General features: G+C 52.4%; 1 protein-coding gene across 3 annotated transcripts in view; it reads left to right on the top strand.

Moving 5' to 3' along the window:
* Positions 1 to 21,895, top strand: part of LOC138735738 (succinyl-CoA:3-ketoacid coenzyme A transferase 1, mitochondrial-like) — a 118,389-nt gene extending 96,494 nt beyond the window's left edge. For 2 of the 3 annotated variants that reach the window (XM_069884058.1, XM_069884080.1), the window contains 11 exons: positions 1,509 to 1,569; positions 2,840 to 2,947; positions 6,220 to 6,334; positions 7,107 to 7,201; positions 11,889 to 11,937; positions 12,666 to 12,738; positions 13,509 to 13,584; positions 17,656 to 17,745; positions 19,850 to 19,930; positions 20,697 to 20,798; positions 21,604 to 21,895. In XM_069884058.1, coding sequence (XP_069740159.1) covers positions 1,509 to 1,569; positions 2,840 to 2,947; positions 6,220 to 6,334; positions 7,107 to 7,201; positions 11,889 to 11,937; positions 12,666 to 12,738; positions 13,509 to 13,584; positions 17,656 to 17,745; positions 19,850 to 19,930; positions 20,697 to 20,798; positions 21,604 to 21,639 — 886 coding nt within the window. In that variant the 3' untranslated portion in view covers positions 21,640 to 21,895. The remainder of the gene's footprint in view (positions 1 to 1,508; positions 1,570 to 2,839; positions 2,948 to 6,219; positions 6,335 to 7,106; positions 7,202 to 11,888; positions 11,938 to 12,665; positions 12,739 to 13,508; positions 13,585 to 17,655; positions 17,746 to 19,849; positions 19,931 to 20,696; positions 20,799 to 21,603) is intronic. The other variant, XM_069884069.1, reaches the window with a different exon arrangement.
* The last annotated feature ends 2,401 nt before the right edge of the window (positions 21,896 to 24,296 follow it).

Here is a 24,296-nt window from a genome sequence, read left to right as displayed (position 1 = left end):
TTTCCCCTAATCCTTAAACTATGGCCCCTTGTTCTGGTTTTTCCCAGCATTGGAAACAACCTTCCTGCATCTAGTCTGTCTAAACCCTTAAGAATTTTATGTTTCTATAAGATCCCCCCTCAATCTTCTAAATTCCAGCGAATACAGGCTCTCTTTACAACCCTGTCCACCTGTGACACCACTTTTTGGGAATTGTCTCTGTATTTCCAGATCTCTCTGTTCTTCCCCACTCCTCAGAGCCCAACCATTCACCGTGTAAGTCCTTTTTTGGTTTGTCCTTCCAAAATGCAACACCAATGTCTTGTTCAACTTTACCATGATTCCCCCAACTCCTGCACTCAAGGATTTCTGAGTGCTCCAACCTTCCTGTTGGTTACCCAACCGCCTGTGCCCAGTTGACACAGAAACATTGGAGAAACTCAGCAGGTCTTGCAGCGTCCTAAATACAGCAGAGTTAAAGATAAGCAACCAGCATTTCGGGCCTGAGCCCTTTGTCAAGGTACGAGCACAAAGAGGGCAGGCGCCCGAACAAAATGGTGGGGTAAAGGAAGGATGAGGAGTCCAGGCCCACAGGCACGAGGTCGAATGTGGATATGAGGGGGAGGAGATAGCTCTGAATGGAGAGGCCAAGGGGTCATCCAAGGTCCTTCTAGTATCTTGTAATAATACATTAAAAATGTAATGTACCTGATGTACTGTAAAATCCCGTTTACGCGGGACTCAAGCAACCCACAGCCGCAAGCAACTGCCGAAAAAGTTGGGATAAATAAATGGGAAAAAAATACAAAAGTTTAAAATTGGTGCCCCTGGTGGTTAGTTTGCCAGTACGCAACCTCAAGCAACCAGAACATTCACTTCTCTGGCATCTACCAATCCTTATAGGTGCCAGGTACCTGGGGGAGGGGGGAGTACTGTACTTTGATGTTTGTCTGCTGTAAGAGATGGCATGAGCCTGGTGGGAGAAGAGGGCCTGGGAGGGGGAAAGAGAGGAGGAGGGAACGGAGGGGAGGGGCGGGGAGAGGAAAGGGAAAGAGGAGATAGGAGGGGAAAGAGGTGGGGGAAAGGCGGGCAGGAGGAGAGGAATGGGAGGGAAGGAGGAGGATGGGAAAAGGAAGAAGGGGAAGGGAGAGGAGGGAGGGAGAGGGAGGAGGAAGGAAAGGGGAGGGGCAAAGGAGGGGTGGGGGAAGGGACAGGCGGCGGGGAAAGGAAGGGGTGGAGGAGGGGACGTGGAAGGAAAAGGCAATGGAGAGGGAAGGGAAAGGGGAGGGGGAAGGGTCCAACAGAAATCTGAGAAGTCAGTTAGAGCAGCGGCGGAGTTTCAGGTGTTGCTAGTCCGATTCGCACCCGTGTAAGTCCAGCTCCCGCTCCCACCGCTTCACGGTTCGTGTCAGGGGAAGTGGATCTCGGCCTCGCTCGGATTGGCCGCCTCCCACCGTATATGTGTTCACTGCGCCACCCTGTTGTGATGTTGGCTCTATCAATCTCTCACCTCTGGGCGTTTCTTTCAGGAGAACTGCCCGGAACTTCAATCAGACCATGTGTAAAGCAGCCAAAGTCACGGTGGTGGAGGTGCGTGAGGCTGGGTTTGCGGCGCACGTTACTTTTAACGTTCCTTTAGTGAAGCTGGGCGTTCGAGTTTGTACAACCAGATGAAACATTGTTACATGTGAAGGTGTAATTTCAAATAAATTTGCATTTAAATGCAGACGTAAAGCACGGTAACCAGCCATTTTGGCCCATGAGCCCTTGCCGCCCAATTAATCTACAATCCCTGTTTCCAACAGTGGGAGGAAACTGGAGCCCCTGGGGTAAACCCATGCAGACATGGGGAGAATGTACAAACTCCTCACAGAGAGAGCGGGATTTGAACCCGGGTCCCAATTGCTGGCGCTGTAACAGCGTTGCACTAACCGCGGTATGAGAACCTCCAAGTCAAGTTTATTGTCGTCTGATTGTACAAGTACAACCCGACGATACAGCGTTCTCTGGTCATTGGTGCAAAACACGCAGACACACAACCAGACATAACACACAACCAGACAAACAATACATATGCAGGACAAGTATTTCATCTATACACAAATATTGGTTCATGAATATGAGAGTCTTGGAGGGTCAGTGTGAGCAGTTCCTTTGGTCGTTCACTATTCTCACTGCCCGTGGGAAGAAGCTGTATTTCAGCCAGGCTCTGATCCTCCTGTATCTCTTCCCCAACGGGAACCACTGAAAGGTGCGGGGTGGAAGGGGCTCTCGATGATTTTGTGCGCCCTTTTCAGGTAATGATCCTGGTAGGTCACATCGATGGGGGAAGGTAGAATGATAGGGAGTATTGAGGGACAAGTGCTGTACAAATCCAGTGGAGGTAAACAAGAATATCTCGTAGAACAGGGGGTCAGGTTGGTAAATCATATCGATGGCAGGGAGGGAGACTCCAGTGATCCTCTCTGCCACTCGTTATGGTCCTATGGATTGACCTCCGATCCATTTCTCTGCAGCAACCATACCCACACTGTGATGCAGCCGGCCAGGACGCTCTCTATAGAGCTCCTTTAGAAGGTTGACATAATGATGGCTAGCGGCCTTGTCTTCGACCACCTGTGGCAAAAAAATTCCACAGATTCACCACCCGTTGGCTGAAGAAATTCTTCGGCATCTCTGTTCTGAGCAGACCCCCTTCAATCCTAAAGTTGCGTCCTCTTGTCCCAGGCTGTCCCACTGTGGGGAAGCAACGTTTCTGATGAACCTCTGTGTCACAACCGTCCCCTCCCACCTCCGAAGTTGGGAGATCACCCTCTCCCTCAGAACACTGATTAAACCACCTCCTTTCCCCACTCACCAGGTGGAGGAGATTGTTGACACGGGAGCGTTTGCCCCAGAGGATGTGCACATTCCCAGTATCTACGTCCAGAGGGTGGTGAAGGGCCGGCAGTTTGAGAAGCGGATCGAGGTGAGTGAACTCTGAAAGGTGGTGGGGTGGGGGGGGTGAAGGCAGACTGTGCATCGTACCTGCCGTGGAGACACACTCCAACTGACCCGTCCGTCTGCCGGGTTGGGGGGCGGTGACTGTGAGGGGGGGCAGTGGGTGGGCTTCTGTCACTGAAGGGCTGCCCTGAGTGAGCTGTGGACCCAGACGTGGGGATAAGGCAGGGGCTATCACAACCCAGTGATGCTCACTTTGCAGGGTGGGGGTTGATCCAGGGTGGAGAGCACCTTATCTCTCTATCACATAGTTTCAATTTTAAATTTAGACGTACATCTGTAGAAAGCAGGCCATTCAGCCCATCTTGTCTGGACTGAAACATTCCGCTAGTCCTACTGACCTACTCAAAGTCCATAACCCTCCAGACCTCTCCCACCACTCTTAGTGAAGTTCCCCCTAGACTGATCCACTTTCAGCTTATAACTACGACCTCTCCTATTTATCTCCCCCATTCTAAGTGGAAAGAGCCTACTCACATCCACTCTGTCTCGACCTCTCACAATCTTGTGAACCTCTATCAAATCTCCCCTCATTCTTCACTCAAGAAATAAAGTCCTAACCTGTTTAATCTTTCCCTGTAACTCAACTCCTGAAGACCCGGCAACATCCAAGTAAATTTTCTCTGCCCTCTTTTGATCCAACTGATATCCTTCCTGTAGTTAGGTGACCTGAACTACACACAATACTCCAAAATTGGCCTCACCAATGACTTGAATAACTTCAACATAACATCCCAACTCCTATACTCAGTACTTTGATTAATAAAGGCAAAAATGCCAAAAACGTTCTTTACAACTCTGTCCACCTGCGACGCAACCTTCAGGGAACAATGTAACTGTACCCCCTCCAATAAATTACCTACTGCTGACATCAAGCTCACTGGCCTGTAATTTCCTGGTTTACTTTTGGAGCATTTTTTAAACAGTGGAACAATGTGAGCTCCCCTCCAATCCTCCGGCATCTCACCCATGGATAAGGACATTTTAAATATTTCTGCCTGACCCCCTGCGATTTCTGCACTGGCCTCCCTCAAGGTCTGAGGTAATATCCTATTTGCTGTGAGGCAGAAAGCACCTCTTCCTCTTTAATGTTCTATGCCACTACTGCTGGTTTCCCTTCCTTATGTACTTTGCCAGTTTCCTGAGTAAATACTGATGCAAAAAAAAAATTTAAGATTTCCTCCATCTCAGGCTCCACACAGTTGACCACTCTGATCCTCTAGGGGACCAATTTTGCCCCTTGTTATCCTCTGACTCAATATACTTGTAGAAACCCTTTGGATTTACCTTCACATTTTCTGCCAAAGCCACCTCGTGTCTTTTTCCCTTCCTGATTTCATTCTTTAGTATTCTCTTACATTTTCTATACTTTGAAAGTACCTCATTTGCTCTTTGTTGTCTGTACCTGCTCTGCACCTCCCTCTTCTAAACCTGATTGCCAATATCTCTTGTCAAACAGCTCAGTAACAGGCTACGAGCCCGTGTCACCCAATTTACACCCCCCCCCCTCCGAACATTTCAAACAGCGAGAGGAGTTAGAGCCCCCAGGGAGAACTCGCGCAGACGACGTACAAACCCCTTACAGACAGCGTGGCATTTGAGCCCCGGCTCTGATAGCTGGCGCTTTAATGGCGTTGTGCTCACCGTGCCGCGATGAAGCACAAAGTGGTTCTGTTGGACCCGAGGTCGGGACAAAGATGATAATTTTCTCTGTTTGAGCAGTGCCCTTTGCAGGGTTTACTCCCACCGAGGGCAGGGGATGTTCCGGGGTGGAGAGGCCCATCTTTGGCCGTGGTTAATGTCACAACAGACTAGAGCAGCCAAATGACCCCCCCCCCCCACCCCCCGCCGCATCATGGTAAACCGAGGGCTGTACGTGTAAGTGAAATAAGACCATAAAACATAGAGGCAGAAATAGGCCATTCAGCCTATCATCTGCCCTGCCATTCTATCATGAGCTGATCCATTTTCCTACTCAGTCCCACTGCCTGGCCCCTTTGATGCCCTGGTTAATCAAGAACATGTCAATCTCTGCCTTAAATACACCCAGTGGCCTTGTCTCCACAACCACCTGTGGGAACAAATTCCACAGATTCACCTCCCTTTGGTTGAAGAAATTCCTCCGCGTCTCTGTTCTAAGTGGATGCCCTTCAATCCTGAAGTTGTGCCCTCTTGTCCTAGACTCTCACCGTGGGAAACAGCCTTTCTACATCTACTCTGTCCATACCTTTCAACGTTCAAAATGTTTCAATGAGATCTCCCCTCATTCTCCTAAGTTTCAATGAGTACAGGCCGAGAGCTGACAAATGTCCCTCATATGATAACCCTTTAGTTCCTGGAATCATCCTTGTGAACCTCCTCTGAACCCTCTCCAAAGTCAGCGCGTCCTTTCTTAAATGAGGAGCCCAGAACTGCTTCAATACTTCACGTGATCCCTCACCAGGGCCTTATGAAGCCTCAACATCACATCCCTGCTCTTGTATTCTATTCCTCTTGAAATGATCAACAGCATCACATTTACCTTCTTCACCACTGACTCACCCTGCAGGTTCACCTTTAGGCTGTCCCGCACGAGGACTCCCAGGTCCCTTCACATCTGGGCATTTCCATGGGAAGGTGTGTCCTGAACTCTTCGAGGTATCGGTGAGACCCTGGAGTTTGGGTTAGGGTCAGGGAGTGTTGCCCCCCTCCCATTCCAATCACTGAGGGCATGATCTGGGAAGGGGAGAGGTGGGGTCAGCTTCGTGCTCTGGAGAGAGCGTGGTGGGTTTAGTGACCCTCTCCATGCCTCGCTTCCCGAGGTGGCAGAAGACCCTGAAGGTGGTCTCCCCTGTCTGAGCAGGGTGTGGAAGCTATGCCAGAGTGGGTTCCTGCAGAAGGTGGGCCACCCCTCCCCAAGCTGCACTGTGGCCAGAACACTGCAGGGAATGACGTGGGGCCTGGGCTGTCCTGGATGCTGGCCGGTCAGCTGTTTGGAGGCTTCAGTGTACCCATGGCTCCAGTGAAGAAGGGAGAGTAGTGGGTAGGGTGGGTTTGTGTGGTACCACCTCTCTTGACCTGGTGACCAAGTGGTCAGACCACCGTCCTGGGAGACGGACCACACTTTGCCAGATTCAGTGCAGTTACAGTTTCCCCCAAAGTGCAGACTCACTGCGTTGAGGGTCCACACGTGCACCCCCCCCCCCGCCCCCAGTTTAGTTTCCAATGCCGGGCAGATCCTGAGGCCTTGCTTCTGTCCAGAGGCTGACCCTTCGAAGGCCGGGAGATGCCAAGCCCAAGGCCATGACGGAGGCTGACATCGTGAGGGAGCGCATCATCCGCCGAGCAGCTCTGGAATTTCAGGACGGCATGTACGGTATCCTCCGCTAACTCCCCTAACCCTGGCTGGGTAACCCTGGGTCGGTCGAGGGATGACGTGGGGAGAGAGAAGAGCGAGGGGAGGTTTCCGTTATCAGATGTCCGGAGGTGAGGGCCCAAGGCAACGAGGGGCTTGCTGATTGCGGCTTGATGTACCTGCCTGTAGTCTGTACCACAGGCAGTTGGTGTTAACATGGTAGGAGAGCTCTGGAAAGCCTTGGCTACAGGGCCTGACCATGGGGAGTGGTCTCCCGGTCCACGTGGGATCCCAGGGACTGACGATGAGTGGATCAACCAGCTCTGTAGTGGTGGTGGAGTGGGGAGGGAGGGTCTCCTTCAGCCGGTGGATTATGCTGACGTCAGTTGGGGTCACTGATGTGGGTGCATTTGGGATTGGACAAGGAACTGGATCGTGTGGAGATGCGGCGGGTGAGGGATTATGGGACGAGGAAGGGCATGGTGTGGCGGGTGAGGGATTGTGGGGCGAGGAAGGGTATGGCATGGTGGGTGAGGGATTATGGGACAAGGAAGGGCGTGGTGCGGTGGGTGGGGGATTGTGGGACGAGAAAGGGCAAGGACACCGTGGTGTGGGGGTGTGAGGGATTGTGGGACAAGAAAGGGCAAGGACACCATGGTGTGGGGGTGTGAGAGACTCTGGGACGAGGAAGGGCAGGGACACGGTGCTGTGGAGATAGTGTGGGGGGAATCACGTGGGTGTGTGCTTGTTTGCGTGCATGCAGCTTCATATTGGCCTTAACCCGTGCTTTCAGCGAACCTGGGCATTGGCATGCCAATGTTGGCCAGCAACTTCATCCGGCCCGACATTACTGTGCACCTCCAGAGCGAGAATGGAGTGCTGGGACTGGTAAGTGTGCTCATCGGCCACTTGCCGATGTTACCACATGGTGCCCCATACCGAGACGTTCAAACACGGCCTGCTGATGGCAGTGTGCCCCAATGCCAGGTAAATGAGCGCTCTGGCCAGACTCGTCCACCAATTCTCCTCCCACGGACGCTGCTCAACCCTGTGAAATGTTCTTGCTATTGAGGGGAGCAGCGAGGGTTCACCAGACTGAGCCCTGGGACAGCAGGACTGACAGATGAAGAAAGACTGGACAGACCAGGGTTATGTTGTTCATTAACGAACCGGAAGAATGTGGTGTGTCTAAGTTTGTTGATGACACTAAATTGAGTGGAAAAGCAAATTGAGCAGAGGCTACGGAGAGTCTGCAGAAAGATATCGATAGGCTAAGTGAGTGGGCAAGGGTCTGGCAGATGAAGTATAATGTTGGTAAATGTGAATTTTGAATTATTTTTAAATTTAGACAAACAGCACAGAAACAGGCCCTTTTGGCCCATGAGCCCGTGCTGTCCAATATACTCCTGATTGATCTACAATCTTGGTACATTTCGAACGATGGGAGGAAACTGGAACTCGGACATGGGGAGAACGTACAAACTCCTTATAGTGACCTATCATGGACACTCAACATCTCCTCACTTGTCAGGAAGTCGCAGCAACGACTGCGCTTCCTGAGAAGACTGAAGTAGGCAAGGCTACTGGCCACCGTCATGTCAACCTCCTGTAGGAGCTCTATTGAGAGCATTCTGGCCGGCTGCAGCACAGTGTGGTACAGTTGCTGCAGAGAAATGGACTGGAGGTCAATCCACAGGATTATAAGAGCAGCAGAGAGGATCTCTGGAGTCTCCTTAGCCCATCAACGTGATCCACCGGGATCGTTGTCTGAAGAGGCCATTCAAAATCATTGAGGAGCCCTTTCACCCCACACACAGCATCTTCCAGCTACTCCCGACAGGGAAGAGATCCAGGAGGATCAGAGCCAGCGCCACAAGGCTGGGGAACAGCTTCTTCCCACGGGCAGTGAGATCACTGAATGACCAAAGGAACTGCTCACACTGACCCTCCGAGATTCTCATATTCATGAAACAACATTTTTTATTTGTGTAGTGTAGCGGGAGCCCCAGGCGAACAACAGAATCGCGCATCCACAACAGTTTAGCAAGCGCGTAACCAAAGCACATAGCCTCCAACGACGGCCCAGTCCTCCAGCTGCAGGTCAGGCACCAGCAATTAGGAAAAGCACGCGAATAAGAGCCCGCGCTTTTTATGGCACCCGACCCGAGGCTGGAGAGTGACGTCACTACCGCATCCCAGAAGGCTGGGCGTGAAACGTGCAGAGGGAACTATAAAAGCTGTAGTTAACCACAATAAAGGGACTGATTCCTGACTACTGTCTCCAGTCTCATTTATTGCCACTTGCGTAAGGTAGTGTCGTCAGATAGGCCACTACAATAGATATAATACTTGTGTATTGTTTATCTGCATGTGTGCTGTGTCTGGTCATGTGTCTGTGTGTTTTGTCCTGAGGACTGCAGAACGCTTTTCGTCAGGTTGTACTTCTACAATCAGATGACAATAAACTTGACACAGAATGTTGTTGATGTCGGTTCATTAGATAACATTTCACAGAGAGTTGGCTGTGGCTCAAGGGGGTGGACTGAGATTGTATGACCATATTGAATGTAGGCTCCAATTCCATCATCTGCAGTCTCCATAAGACATAGGAGCAGAAATAGGCCATTCAGCCCATTGAGTCTGCCCCGTCATTCAATCATGAGCCGATCCATTTCTCCCACTCAGCCCCACTCCCCATCACCTCTGATCCCCTGGTTAAACAAGAACCTGTCAATCTCTGCCTTAAATACTCCCAACGACCTGGCCTCCACAACCGCCTGTGGCAACAGATTCCACATTTACACTGCCTCAGTAGAACCATAGAACGTTACAGCACAGAAACAAGCCCCTTCAACCCATCTAGTCTCTGACAAACCATTTTTTCTGCCTGTCCTTGTTTTGCCAATCACCTCCTGGCTCCTGTCCAACCCTCCCACCACCAGACACAACATCCCCTCTCCTTGCCTCTCTGCCTTCCTTAGGGACCGGTCCCTCTATGACCCCCTCTTCCACTTATCCCTTCCCACCAATCGCCCCCACCTGGCACTTACCCCTATGTCTACAGGAGGTGCCACGCTTGTGCCCACACCTCCTCCCTCACCGTGCCAGATCTCAAACAAGCAACACTTCACTTGTGTACGCCAGGGGTGATCCACTGCATCCGGTGCTCCTGTTGTGGTCTCTACGTTGGAGAGACTGGGCTATCGCTTTGCTGAGCACCTTCGCTCCATCTGCACCAGTGACCGGGACCTCCCAGTGGCCAACCATTTCAATTCTACGGCCCACTCCCACTTCACATGTCTGTCCGTGGTGTTGTACTGCCCTACCAAGACCACATGTGAATTGGAGGAATGCCTCCTGATTCTCCGTCTGGGCTCTCTCCAACTGGACGGCATCAATGTCAACTTCTCCGGTTCCTGCCAGCCCACTCCCCCATTCTCCCTTCCTTCCCCATCCCTCCGTCATTCCCCCAGTTCTCCACCCCCTTCCTTCTCCATTCACACAGCCATTCCCCCCCCCCGCCCCACCCCACGTTTGCTGCTGTCCCCTCTCTCCCTTCTCCACCTATTACCTCCTGCCTTTGGGAACCATGCTCCTCCCTCTACCCCCCCCCCCCCAACATTTTGTTCAGGCACCTAATAATAATAATAATAACAATTACAGCACGGAAACAGGCCATTAGGCCCTTCTAGTCCGCACCGAACCAAACACCCCTTTCTAATCCCACCTCCCTGCACAATGCCCATAACCCTCCATCTTCCTCTCATCCATATACCTGTCCAACCTTTTCTTAAATAATACAATTGACTCCGCCGCCACTATTTCTCCCGGAAGATCATTCCACACAGCTACCACTCTCTGAGTAAAGAAGTTCCCCCTCATGTTACCTCTAAACCTCTGCCCCTTAATTCTTAACTCATGTCCTCTTGTTTTAATCTTTCCTCCTCTTAACGGAAATAGTCTATCCACATCCACTCTGTCTATCCCTTTCATAATCTTAAATACTTCTATCAAATCCCCTCTCAACCTTCTACGCTCCAAAGAATAAAGACCCAATCTGTCCAATCTCTCCCCATACTCCAGATGCTTAAACCCAGGCAACATTCTGGTAAACCTTCTCTGCACTCTCTCCACTCTGTTTATATCCTTCCTATAATTAGGCGACCAGAACTGCACACAGAACTCCAAATTAGGCCGCACCAACGTCTTATACAATCTCAACATCACCTCCCAACTCCTATATTCCATGCAATGATTGATAAAGATGATATTTTGCTCATACCTTGATGGGCTCAAGCCCGAAATGTTGATTCTGTATCTTTATCTTTGCTGGATAATGGACCCTGTTTGACCTGCTGACTTTCTCCAGTATCGTGTTTCTACTTCAGCCCCAGTGTCTGCAGACGGACGTATTTTACTTACACTCCCACCCTGACCTCATTTTTTTCTGGATTTCTCCACCTGCACTTGATGGTTCAAGTTTATTATCGTCCAAATGTACAAGTTCAGCTTCCACGAGACCATGTTCTCAGGGGTGCACTTGTACAACCGGCTGGTAATAAACTTGAACTCAAAGGGTTCTGAGCTGAAACGTCAACCATTCTGGATCTCCCACTGCTGCTGCTCAATCCACTGAGTTCCCCCACCACCGTGTTCACATGCAGGATCCAGATTCCTCAAACTGTGAGTGACTACTGCAGGAGCCCTATCGAGAGCTTCCGAGCCAGCTGTGTCACCTTGAGGTACGGCCGCTGCAGAGAAATGGATCAGAGGTTCATTCACAGGACTGTAAGAACAGCAGAGAGGATCACTGGAGTCTCTCCCACCCCACCACCACCCCATCGACGTGATCGCTGTCTGAAGAGGGCGCGCAAAATCATTGAGAACCCCTTCCACCCTACACACAGCATCTTCCAGGTGCTCCCATCAGGGAAGAGATCCAGGAGGATCAGAGCCAGCCCCACCAGGCTGGGGAACAGCTTCTTCTCACGGGCAGTGAGAATGTTGAACGACCAAAGGAACTGATCACACTCACCCTCCGAGACTCTCATATTCATGAAACAATATTTATTTGTGTCGATGAAATACTTGTCCTCCATTGTTTGTCTATATGTGTGTTATGTCTGGTCGTGTGTCTGCGTGTTTTGCACTGAGGACCGGAGAAACACTGTTTCATTGGGTTGTACTTGTACAGTCAGATGACAATAAACTTGACTGCTCTTGCTCCACCACCAACCCCTCCTCTGCTCCCTCCCACTCTCCTGCATTTCTTTGGAACCAGAGACCCCTCCTGCTCCCTGTCGGGGTTTCCAGCGGCCGGTCCTCCCTACCTACTGAAACGTCCCCGCTGACCAGATTCCAGCGCAGAGCTCTGCCAAGTCCCCGCTGTCAGGGCTAAGGATGCTGCACAGAAGCTCCCCCAACCCCCCCTCCCCCCCACTGTTGGCCTGTTGTCATGGGAGGGGTTGTGAATGGTTGGGGGAAGAGGGGAAACAAGGCTGTGGGGCTGTTGCCCCTATGGAGGTGCTGCGAGTTAACTGTTGATGTCTCCCTGTGACCTCCACTCTTGTTCCAGGGCCCCTATCCTCTGGAAGGCGAGGAGGACGCAGACCTGATCAATGCAGGTGGGTCTCGGAGAGCTGCAGGCCAAGATGATTTTCACTGCACTACCCTGTCACAAGTCTTCCCAATTTGATTGGGGGTGGGGGATGTCTGTGTCCAGAGAGCACAGCCTCGGGCTAAAAGGGCATCCCTTTAGAACAAGGGTGGCATGGATAGCCCAGCGCCGTTACAGCACCAACGATTGGGATCAGGGTTTGAATCCCGCACTGTCCGTAAGGAGTTTGGCACGTTCTCCCTGTGTCTGCGTGGGTTTCCTCCCACTGTTCAAAACATACCGGAGGGTTGTAGGTTAATTAGGTGGCACGGACCCATGGGCCGAAAGGGCCTGTTACTGTGCTATAAGTTTAAATTTAAAATGTGAGGAATTTCTTCAGCTGGTGGGTGGTGAATCTCTGGAATTACTTGCCACAGGCAGCCTTGGAGGCTGGGTCATTGGGGGAGATTTAAAGCAGAGGTTGATAGGTTCTTGACCAGTATTGGGGGAGGGGGGTCAAAGGTTTTGGGGGAAGGCCAGAGAATGGGGTCGAGAGGGAAAATGCATTAGACGCGGTTCGAGCAGACTCGATGGGCCAAATGGCCGGATTCTGCTCTTCACCTCGTGTGGTCTGGGGCCATTCAATTCAGAGGGCTGGGGTGAGGTTGGAACCCCTCAGACGGGGCCAGTCGAGAGGGAAGGCAGTCCCTCCCCCGCCACTGTTCTCATCCTTACCTCTCTGGTTCTGGTGCCCAGGGAAGGAGACAGTGACTGTGCTGCCAGGGGCTTCCTTCTTCTCCAGCGACGAGTCGTTCGCCATGATAAGAGGGTAGGTGCTGAGCCGGCTGCGCCTGGAGGGAGTGCCGGGGGTTGGGTGAAGGGGTGGCCAGAGGGGGCAGGCCAATGTGCCACTCCACAGCCTGGGGGGCCACGAGACTGAACGAGGGGCTGGCGGGGTCACACAATGCACTGGCCCCTGGGTGGGGTAAGGGGTGAGGAGGGGCATTCAGTTGTTTGGGGAGGGGGTTGGGGTGGGTTGGGAGGCAGTGATTTGATCCTCAGAGAGGGAGTGTGAGACGGGACTGGGTGGGGGAAAATGAGTTGACCTTGGGGAGGGGGTGATAGATCGATGTGGAGGGCTGTGAGGTGGGACGCAGGGATCAGTGAGGTGATCCAGGAGAGGGAGTGTGAGACGGGATTGGGTGTAAAATGGAATAGGGTGCAGGGAGATGTGAGTTGACTCTGGTGAGGGGTGATAGGACGGAGGTGTGAGACAGGACCAGGGGCAGGGAGTTGACCCCAGGGAGGGGTGGGCGGAGGAGGGTGTGTGGAGAAGGAACAGGGCAGTGAGTTGAGCCCGAGAAGGGGCTGTGAGATGGCGTGGAGGGGGTGTGAGGTGGGATGGGGTAGGGCCAGTGAGTTGAGCCCGTTGAGGGATGATGGAACAAGATGGAGGGGGTGTGAGACCAGAAAGGGTGAGGGTATTGAGTTAAGGCCGTGCCTAGCCAGCCGCGGGACCCTGTGACTGAGCGCTGGGGTGGGTGTGGGTGACTTGCCGTGGGTTTGAGAACCTCCCTCTGACCAGTTTGCTGATTACAGAGGCCACGTCAACATGACCATGCTTGGTGGGATGCAGGTGTCCAGGTTCGGCGATCTAGCCAATTGGATGATCCCGGTGAGTTCCCTCGTCCTAATGGCAGGAGTGGGGGGAGGGGGCAGAGCGCAGCGGCAGACCTACCACGGAGTCCCTGTGACCAGCACAGCTCTGCAGACGGGTCTGGGGCCACATGTGGAAGGGCCTGTGAGGCATGGGAGTTAGTGTGTGGGTGTTTGCACAAAAGGGCAGCAATGTCTTGTCCCAGCCCGGGTACATCAACCATTGTAGAGCTTCAGGCAACGGGTGTCTTGAACCCCTTGCTGGCTGTTCGCGCAAGGTGTTGTCATGGGTGCTGTTGTTTAGGTCTGGTTCATGGTTAACTGTTCTGGACTGAGGGCAGGATCAGCTTCTCATTACCTCACAGGACCCAGTTCCAAGATTCCTTTGTTGTCATGTAATAGTACTGAATGTGTAATATTACACGAATTCCCTTCTGCCCGCTGTAAAGGCAGAGTCCCCATTAATGTCGCCTGGCGCCCTCTACAGTATGAGAGAGAGTCCCTTCAGAGTCACCGAGTGTTCATGAATTTGCCTCCATCACTCCTACAGCCACACAGACTCCTGTACGATCTGAGCTTCAGATCCAAACCCCCAACATGATCAGGAAAGATTCCGAGCGCGAGGCCCTTCACGACCCCATCTTCCCCTCAGCGTCCTCTTGATTCCTGACTCCAATACCTGGCTCCAGCACCCCATGCGGGGATGCATGACTACAAGTTGCCCGCAGCCTGTGTGGGCCCCTCGGCCGCTGAGCCCCTCACTGGTCTGCTGTCCCGTCACCGTTCCATAGGGTTGTCTCCTCTGCCTCTCCTCCTCAGTGGGGGAGGGAAGGGTGTTCTCCCCCAATTCTGGTGCCCCACAGGGTATCAAATCCTTTGGGGCAGCAGCTCCAGCAATTAGTGAGGCACAGAGGTTTCAGCGAGGCACTGTGGCCTGGTGGGGAAGTGGATCCAAGGAGGTTGGGGGTGGGGGGAGAGTTCTGGCAGCCGGAGTCCATGGGAGGCTGGCCTGCAATCCGTGAGAACTCGGAGCAGGAGACCTGCTCCTCCAGTCTGATCGAATCGTGGGCTCGGCTCCACCTTCTTCCCATAAAACCCTTCCTGGGCAACAATTCTGTGTGTGCCTCCACTGCTTCCTGGGCAGAGAATTCCCTGGGTTCACCACTCTCTCCTCCTCTCCGTTCTAAGTTTACCACCCTGAACCTTGAGGCTGTGTCTCCTGGTCGCCCCCACCATGCAAACAACTCGCCTACCCCAGTTATTTTCACAACATCGTGTTTCTGTGAGATCCCATCCTTCTAAATTACAGCGAGTACAGTCCCATAATTAACCCTCTCATCCCTGGAATCACCTTGGTGAACCCCCTCCAAGGCCTATCCATTCTTCCTCAAGTGAGGAGGCCAGAACTGCACGCGGTTCTCCAGATGCAGCCTCACCAGAACCCTGTACAGTTGCAGCAGAAACTTCCTGCCCCTGCATTGAATCCCTCGTCTAACGGGCCTTCTTGATTACCTGCAGTGTTTGACATTCCTGCGCTAGCACTCCCAAGCGCCTCTGCACAGCAGCGTGCTGCAGCCCATCCCTGTTTGAATAATAATCCAGTTGGCCAGTTCCGTCCCCCACCACATGTTGGTGTGTAGATCACCCTGAGACACAGGAGCAGAAATAGGCCATTCAACCCATTGAATCTGCCTCCCCCCATCAGTCATGAGCTGATCCATTTTCCTCACCCAGCCCCACTGCCCAGCCTTCTCCCCATGACCTGTTATACCCTGGCTAATCTAGAACCTATCAGTCTCTGCCTTGAATTCCACCAATGACCCGACCTCCACGACCGTCTGTGGCAACAAATTCCACAGATTCACCTCTCTCTGGCTGAAGAAATTCCTTCCCATCTCTGTTCTAAGCCGACACCCTTCCATCCTGAAGTTGTGCCCTCTTGTCCTGGACTCTCCCACCGTGGGAAACAGCCTTTCTACATCTACTCTGACCACACCTTTCAACATTCAAAATGTTTGAATGACATTTCCCCCCTCATTCTCCTCAATTCCAACAAGTACAGGCCGAGAGCTATGGTAACCCTTTCATTCCTAGAATTATCCTTGTGAATCTCCTCTGAATCCTCTCCAACGTCAGCATGTCCTTTCTTACATGAGGAGCCCAAAACTGCTCACAATCCTCCACGTGAGGCCTCACCAGGGCCTTATAAAGCCTCAACATCACATCCCTGCTCTTAGATTCTATTCCTCTTGAAATGAACGCCAGCATCGCATTTTCCTTCTTCACCACTGACTCAATCTGCAAGTTCACCTTCAGGCCGTCCTGCACGAGGATTCTGGGTCCCTTTGCATCTGGGCATTTTCAATTTTCTCCCCATTTAGAAAATAGTTGTCTGTTTATTTTTTTTTACCGAAGTCCCTGACCGTCCACTTTCCAACATTGCATTTTATTTGCCACTTCTCCACCCAGTCTTTTAATCTGTCCAAGTCCTTCTGCAGCCTCCCAGCTTCCTCTACACCACCAGCTCCTGCACTGATCTTCATGTCGTCTGCAAGCTTGGGCACGACAACATTCGTTCCACAACCAAAATCACTAATACACAACAGGCCCCCATCACCGACCTCTGAGGAACACCACCAGTGACTGACAGCCAACCAAGATAACCTGCACGAGGACTCGCAGGTCCTTTTGACTGAGGAGACTGTGGTCAGGGTCAGACAAGGCCAGGGCAGGGAGACTGTGATATATTGGTGGTAAAGAGTGAATGCAGCAGTCAGCCACCACCCCTCCCTTCAGCAGCCGCCTATCCCTGGCACCATGTGATGTTGGCGAGGTTTCCAGACACCTGTGTTTAGTCTGTGATGAATATATTTGTAGGTCTGTTTACACTCATGTGCCTCAGGAGTGGGGTCAGGACTTTAACCCTTTACTGCCTGTAGAAAAGTCACCTAAGCCCTCAGACAGCCCTGTTACCCTCTCCCCTGTCAGTGGGAGGGCGGGATGCCTGCAGAAGCTGTACACTGGCAGACACAGTGATAAAACCGTAGAACATTGCAGTACAGAAACAGGCCCCTTTGGCCCTTCTAGTCTGTGCCAAACCATTTCTTTGCCTAGTCCCACTGACCTGCAACCAGTCTGTAGCCCTCCATACCCCACCCCTCTCCCATCCATGGACCTTTCCAAATTCGTCTTAAGTGTTAAAATTGAGCCCACATTCACCACTTCAGCTGGCAGCTCGTTCCACATCCCCACCACTCTCTGTGTGAAGAAGTTACCCCCTAAATCTCCCCCTTTCACCCTTAACCCATGTCTTCTGGTTTGTATCTCACCCACCCTCAGTGGAAAAAGCCGACCTACATTTACTCTGTCTGTCCCCTCATAATTTTAAATACCTCGATCAAATCTCCCCTCATCTACACTCCAGGGAATAAAGTCCTAATCTGTTTAACCTTTCCCTGTAACTCAGTTCCTGAAGTCCCGGTAACATTCCAGTAAATCTTCTCTGCCCTCTTTCTATCTTATTGATATCTTTCCTGTAGTTCGGTGACCAAAACTGCACACAAAACTCCAAATGTGGCCTCACCAATATCTTATACAACTTTACCAGAACATCCCGACTCCTGCACTCAATACTTTGATTTATGAAGATGCCAAAAGCTCTCCTTACAACCCTGTCCACCTGAGACGCCACTTTCAGGGAATGATGTATCTGCATTCCCAGATCCCTCTAACTTCATTACTCAAGTCTGCTCTGTACTCTTTCATCTTATTGATAGCTTTCCTGTACAACAGGAAACAGCCCTGCCGTACCTCTAGACCTACACTGTCATGGGTAGAGGGTGCAAACTCCATGCAGTCAGGGCAAGAGGATGGGGTGGAACCGGGGTCCCCAGATTGTCACTGCCCACTGTGCCACTGGGCTCCCGTCGCGTCGCTCATTTCTCAGATCGACCCCTTCCCCCCCCCCCCCCACCCCAGGGCCTGGAAAGGCGGGCCATTTTGTGCAGCTTGGGATTGCAGGTGCAGCGAGGTACGTGCGTGCGCTGTGGCTCATCGGGTGGTAACGCCTACCTGTCCCCCTCTGTTCTAGGGCAAGATGGTGAAGGGCATGGGTGGAGCCATGGATCTGGTCTCCAATGCCGACACCAAAGTGGTGGTGACCATGGAGCACACCGCCAAGGTGAGGGGAGGGGCATGGGGTGGGGAGGGCTGTATAGGGGAGGAGGGGGGAGTGTTGAGGGAGGCTGGTGAGGAGGGTGTGGGGGAGGAGGTAAGAGGTGTTGGAGGGAGGTAATAGAGGGGTGAGTGGGATGTTTCGGAAAGGTGGGATGGGGGGAGGGGAGGTGGGACTGGGGAGGGTGAGGGAAGGTGGGGAGAGGATAGAATGGGGAGAGGGGAGGTGGGAGGGTGGGACGGGAGAGGGTGGGACGGGAGAGGGTGGGACGGGAGAGGGTGGGACGGGAGAGGGTGGGACGGGAGAGGGTGGGACGGGAGAGGGTGGGACGGGAGAGGGTGGGACGGGAGAGGGTGGGACGGGGAGGGGAGGTGGGAGGGTGGATGGGGTTTGGGTTCTATACCACATGTACAATTTTTGAATTGAATGGTAATGCAACTATTAACTGTGGTTCAACATTTATCAACAAAATATTTTTTAAAAAAAGAACAGAAGGATCTGGGAATACAGATGTGTAATTCCCTGAAAGTGGCATCACAGGTGGACAGGGTTATAGAGAGAGCTTTTGGCATCTTGGCTTCATAAATCAAAGTATTGAGTGCAGGAGCTGGGATGTTAAGGTAAAGTTGGATAAGACAATGGTGAGGCCAAATTTGGAGGATTGTGTGCAGTTTTAGTCACACAATAAGAGGCTTCTAGATACTCTCAGAGTTGTGAAGGGGATGGGAGGAATACAGATCAGTACAGGCCCTGCAAGCCTGGTCCAAGATGGCGGCTCGGCAGCGCCCACAGCGGCCTCGTCGGTCCTGCTGGCAGTTTCCTTTACTCCAGCGAACAGACTATTAATATCGAGTCTGTTATATTGCAGGTGGTTTCCATGGTGCCTGTGGTCTAGCGTTTGTCAGTTATTGTGTTGTTGCCCTGTTTTTTTTAAAGTAGCTTTGCCTGTGTAGAAAGAGTGTTATCTTGTGTGGTCTAATGGTGTTTTGTGCAGTCTTGTGTTGTTTAAATGTACCACCGTGGTTGTTTGGAGGAACGTTGTCTCATTTTTTTTAAATTGTGGTTTTAAAATAAAGGCGAACTTACTGTGGCCCCAGTGTTGTGGTGACCCATTTATTCCTTAAAATACGAAAGCCTCCCTACCCATAACCAGCACACCATAGCACAGAAACAGGCCCCTTTGGCCCTTCTAGTCTGTGCCCAACCATTTTTCTGCCTAGTCCCACTGACCTGCACCCAGTCCACAGCCCTCCCATCCACATACCTTTCCAAATTCTTCTTAAATGTTAAAATGAAGCCCACATTCACCACCTCAGCTGGCAGCTCGTCACATACCCTCACCACTCTGTGTGAAGAAATTCCCCCTAAACATTTCCCCCTTCACCCTTAACCCATGTCCTCTGGTTTGTATCTCATCGATCCTCAGTGGGAAAAGCCAACCTTAAAAAATGTATATAGCACAGCACATATTCCTTAAAACAAGTACTGACCCCTCTCTACCCCGTAACCCTCTATTTTTCTTCCGTCCATGAGCCTGTCCAAGAGTCTCTTAAGTGCCCCTAATGTTCCAGCCTCCACTACCCTCCCACGGCAAGGCATTCCAGGCCCCCACAACTCTCTGTGTAAAAAGAACATACCCCTGACGTCTCTCCTAAACTTCCTTCCCTTCACTTTGTACACTTTGGGTGGCACGGTTGACGTAGCCGTTAGCGCAGCGCCTTTACAGCGCCGGTGATCGGGATCTGGGTTCGAATCGCGCGCTGTCTGTAAGGAGTTTGTACGTTCTCCCCGCGTCTGGTTGGGTTTTCCCCCGGGGGCTCTGGTTTCCTCCCACCGTTCGAAATGTACAGGGGGTGCAGCTTAATTGGGTGGCACAGCCTCATGGGCCAGAATGGCCTGTTACCATGCTGTCTGTCTAAAATAAAAAAAATTGTCCTCTTGTGTTTGCTTTTTCTGCCCTGGGCAAAGGCCACCTTATGACTGCTGAGGTCGGATGGGGGTTGGCATCCCTGCCATGCCCCCGGGCTGGGTGCCTGGCCAGGACTCGTGGACACCCGACATCTCTGCTGATCCTTTTCCGACCACTAACCAGCCATGATCTCTCCAACAGGGTGGCGTTCACAAGATCTTGGAGAAGTGTACGCTGCCTATCACGGGGAAAGGCTGCGTCAACCGTCTCATCACTGAGAAGGTAGGGACTGGAAATCTCTGCACAGACTCGAGGGGAGGTGGGCGGCAGTGACTGCCATGGAGATGGGGGTGAACCACTGCAGTCCTGGTGAAGATTCAAATTCCTTCTTTGTCACATAATAGTACAGGACGTGTAATATTACACAAGATTCCCTTCTGCCCGCTGAAAGTCAGAGTCCCCATTAGTGTCTCCGGCGCCCCCTACAGTACAAGAGAAGGAGAAGCCGAAGAGAGTCCCTTCAGTCACTGAGTCTCCGTGGATTCGCCTCCAGCCCTCCCACAACCCCTGCAGCCGCACAGACTCCTGTTCGATCTGAGCTCCAGATCCAAACCACCAACATGATCAGGAAGCCCTTCAGCACCTGAGTCCCTTCTTGCCTTCAGCGCCCTCTCGAATCCTGGCACCGATACCTGGTTCCCTGTGTACCAGTCTCCAGCAGCCCGTGCAGGTCCTCCCGCCTGCAGCCTGTGTGGGGCCCTCAGCTGCTGAGTCCCTCGCTGGTCCGCCGCCGTGCTCATCGTCCTGTGGATCATCTCTTCTACTTCTCCATGGGGAGTGTTCTCTCCATTCAAGGCCCACTCCCACTCCCCGTCCTCCCTCCCCCCTCTCCCACCCCCCCCTTCTTCAGGTCAGTCGTGGCGTCTGGGGCCAGATGCAGTGTTTGGCTGTGAGGGAGTGGGCTTTCAGGGTTACTCGGGCTCTGCCCAGCTGGGGTCCCGGGTGTGTGCTCCCTGTGGTCTGTGTTAAATGGATGTTGATGTTGCAGGCGGTGTTCGACGTTTGCAAACACAAGGGATTGACACTGATCGAGGTGTGTGAAGGTGTGTCAGTGGATGAGATCCGGGTGTGCACTGGTTGTGATTTCATTGTGAGTATCCAGCAGGAATGTAGGGCAGGGGGGAAGAGTCCCACTGATGGGAGGGGAGGGGTGGGTAGGAAGGGTTGAGGGAGAGAGGGATGGCGTGGAAAGCGGAAGGTCTGGGGCAGCAGAGCATTGTTGGGATGGCTGGCCGGGGTAGCAGCGGGGAGTGGTGGGAGCAGAGTGGAGGAATGGAGAGGAAAATGGGGCTGGAGAGGGTTGGAGCAGTGGTGAGGGGGAGGGGTGTTCAGGGAGGGGTTAGGGGACAGGGAGAGGGATCGGGGGAAAGGGGAGGGGAGGATGGAGCAGTTGGAGCAGGGATGATGGTGGCCGGGTGTGTCGGGGAAGGGGGATGTAGAGGGTTGGAGGGGGGGTCAGGGTGAGATTCATTTTGGGAGAAGGTGAGCGTCAGGGGTACGGGCTGCCATGGACGGGCTATCAGATTGGGGGGATGGGGAGGGTCAGGGAGGGAGAGTATTGTTCGGGGGGAGGGGTGTGGGCAGTTATAATGGGAGAACAAGTCAGGGAGAGATCCACCACAGTATGAGGCCCTTTGGCCCTCTCTGTCCATGCTGACCACCCATTCACTCCAAGCCCATTCTTCTCTCCCATCATTTCCCCCGGACACCCTCACTCTCCCACACAATGGGGGAAGTTCACCTCCCTCCACCCCCCCCCCCCCAACCAACCAGCGTGTCTTTGGGATGTGGGAGGGAGGCAACCCTCAGGAGGAAGGTCCTGCTCTTGGGCGGGGGTGGAGGAGGGTGTGATCAAATGATGGGATGCAGTAACGAAGGGGGCGCCTTCTCCGCAGGTCTCCCCGGACTTGCGGCCCATGTCGCAGATGTGAGGCTGACGGGTACCAGCGAGATGGGATCACTGTGGGAGTGGCCCAGCCATGCACAGGCTGTCGGAATTGAATTTTCAAATGAATGTTGGTCTTTTGGCTTTGGACAACTACAGTGGCCTGCTGTCTCTGGGGGGGATGGGGGTGGTGGGTGGGAGGGGGAGTTGTAGAACAGGACAATACAGACCCTTTGGCCATCGATGTTGTGCCGACCCAGATATTCCTTAATAAAAGTTCTCGCTAACCCGTTTCTTCCATCCATGTGTCTAAGAGTCTCTTAAATGCCCCTAATGTCCCAGCCTCCACCACCATCCCCTGGCAAGGTATTACAGGTCCCCACAACTCTCTGTGTGGAAAAACCTTACCGCTGACGTCTCCCCTAAAGTTCCCTCCCTTCACTTTGCACATATGTCCTCTGGTGTTTGCTGATCCTGCCCTGGGAAAATGTCCACCCTGTCTATGCCTCTCAGAATCCTGTAGTCCTCTATTAAGTCTCCTCTCATCCTTCTACACTCCAAAGAATAAAGTCCCAGCTCTGCTAACCTTGCCTCATGAGACTTGTTTCCCAATCCAGGCAACATCCTGGTGAATCTCCTCTGCACCCTCTCCATAGCTTCCACATCCTTCCTGTAATGATGTGACCAGAACCAAACACAATAAGTGTGGTCTCACCAGAGATTTCTAGAGTTGCAGAATGACCTCCTGACTCCTGAACTCAATCCCTCTAATAATGAAGCCCAGCATCCCTTAAGCCTTCTTAACTATCCTATCAACCTGTGCAGTGAACTTGAGGGATGTACGGATTTGGACCCCAAGGTCCCTCTGTTCATCCACACTCAAGTAACTGACCATTAACCCTGTCCTCAACCTTCTGGTTGGTCCTTCCAAAATGCGTGACCCAGAATGGGAGGGCGAAACATGATTGTGATTGTAGATTGAACACAAGAGATGCTGGAGAAACTCAGCCACTCTCATGGCATCCGTAGCCAGTAAGGATGTATCACTGACGTTTCGGTCCTGAGCCTTTCTCAGGGGATGGAGGCTGGTCCATGTATTACAGTCCAAGACACTTCTGACAACCATTTGGCCTGTACATCCCTCCGAACCTTTTCTAGCCATGGACCCGTCCAAATGTCTTTTGAACACTAATCGTCCCTGCCTCCACCACTTCCTCCGCCAGCTCATTCTGCACACCCACCACCCCACCCCTGGTTGTGGAATTGAATTTAGGAGCTGAGGGGTCATAGAGGACCCTGGTCGGACCTGACTTGGAGGACTGGGTGGAGTTCTGGTCACCTCACTACTGGAAGGATGTGGAAGCCACAGGAAGGGTGCAGAGGATGTGGCCTGGATTAGGGAGTAGGCCTTATGAAAACAGGTGGAGTGAATTCGGCCTTCAAGCGGTGGATGGTGAGAAGTGTCCTGATAGAGGTGTAAAAGATGATGAGAGGCATTGATCGTGGGGATGGTCAGAGGCTTCTCCCCAACGGTAACAGGCCATTTTGGTCCACAAGTCCATGCCGCACAATTTACACCCAATTGACCTACAACCCCAGGTACGTTTTGAAAGGTGGGAGCAAACCGGAGGCACGGAATTCGTACCCTGGTCCAGACTCAATTGGTGGCGCTGTAAAGGTGTTGCGCTGACTGCTACACCAACCATGCTGCACCTTTTAGGGGGAAGATTGGAGGGAACTAATTCACACAGAGAGGTGGGGGTGTGGAACAAGCTGCCAGTTAAAGTGGTGAATGTGGGCTCAATTTTAACACTTCAGAAGAATTTGGACAGGGACATGGATGGGAGGGGGATGGAAGGATACGGACTGGTTGCACGTCATTGGAACTGGGCAAAAAAATGGTTCGGCCCAAACTAGAAGGGCTGAAGGGGCCTGTTTCTGTTCTGCAATGTTCTATGGTTATGGGGTAGGGAGGGTTTAGAATTTTACGGAATTATGTGGGTTGGCACAACATCGAGGGCCAAAGGGCCTGCACTGTGCTGTCATGTTCTATGCCCAACATCCCTCCCATCCCCTTCACATTTCTGTGTTTGTTTTGAAGCCTCTTAAACACGACTCTTGTATCTGCTTCCACCACTACTCCTGACAGCCCATCCAAGGCTCCCGCCATGCTCTGTTCAGAAACACTCGCCCAGCACATCTCCCTTAAACTCCCACCCCAACCTGAAGTATGACATTTTTATCTTGTGTAAAGCTTTGGACTGTCCGCCCTATCGATACCTTTCATGGTTTTTTATAAACTTCGATCTGGTCTCCTGATACTCCAGAGAAAAGAGTTTGTCCAACCTCTGCCCATAATCTCCCACCCTCTGACCCAGGCAACATCCCAGTAAATCTCTGAAATGGGTCGGCACAACACTGCTACAGCGCCAGCGATCAGGACCAGGGTTTGAATCTCGCGCTATCCATAAGGAGTTTGTACGTTCTCACCATGTCTGTGTGGGTTTCCTCCGGGTGCTCTGGTTCTCTCCCACCCTTCAAATCGTACGGGAGTTCTCAGTTAATTTCCCCACTTGGCCCCACTGCCCGGCCTTCTCTCCATAACCTTTGAGGCCCTGGCTATTCAAGAACCTATCAATCTCTGCCTTAAATACCCCCAAGGACCCGGCCTCCACAACCGCCTGTGGCAACAGATTCCACTGA

This window comes from Narcine bancroftii, chromosome 1 (assembly GCF_036971445.1).
Source record: "Narcine bancroftii isolate sNarBan1 chromosome 1, sNarBan1.hap1, whole genome shotgun sequence".
NCBI classification, from domain to species: Eukaryota; Metazoa; Chordata; class Chondrichthyes; order Torpediniformes; family Narcinidae; genus Narcine; species Narcine bancroftii.
The sequence above is the reverse complement of the archived record's forward strand: the minus strand, read 5'-3'. Positions and strand labels throughout refer to the sequence as shown.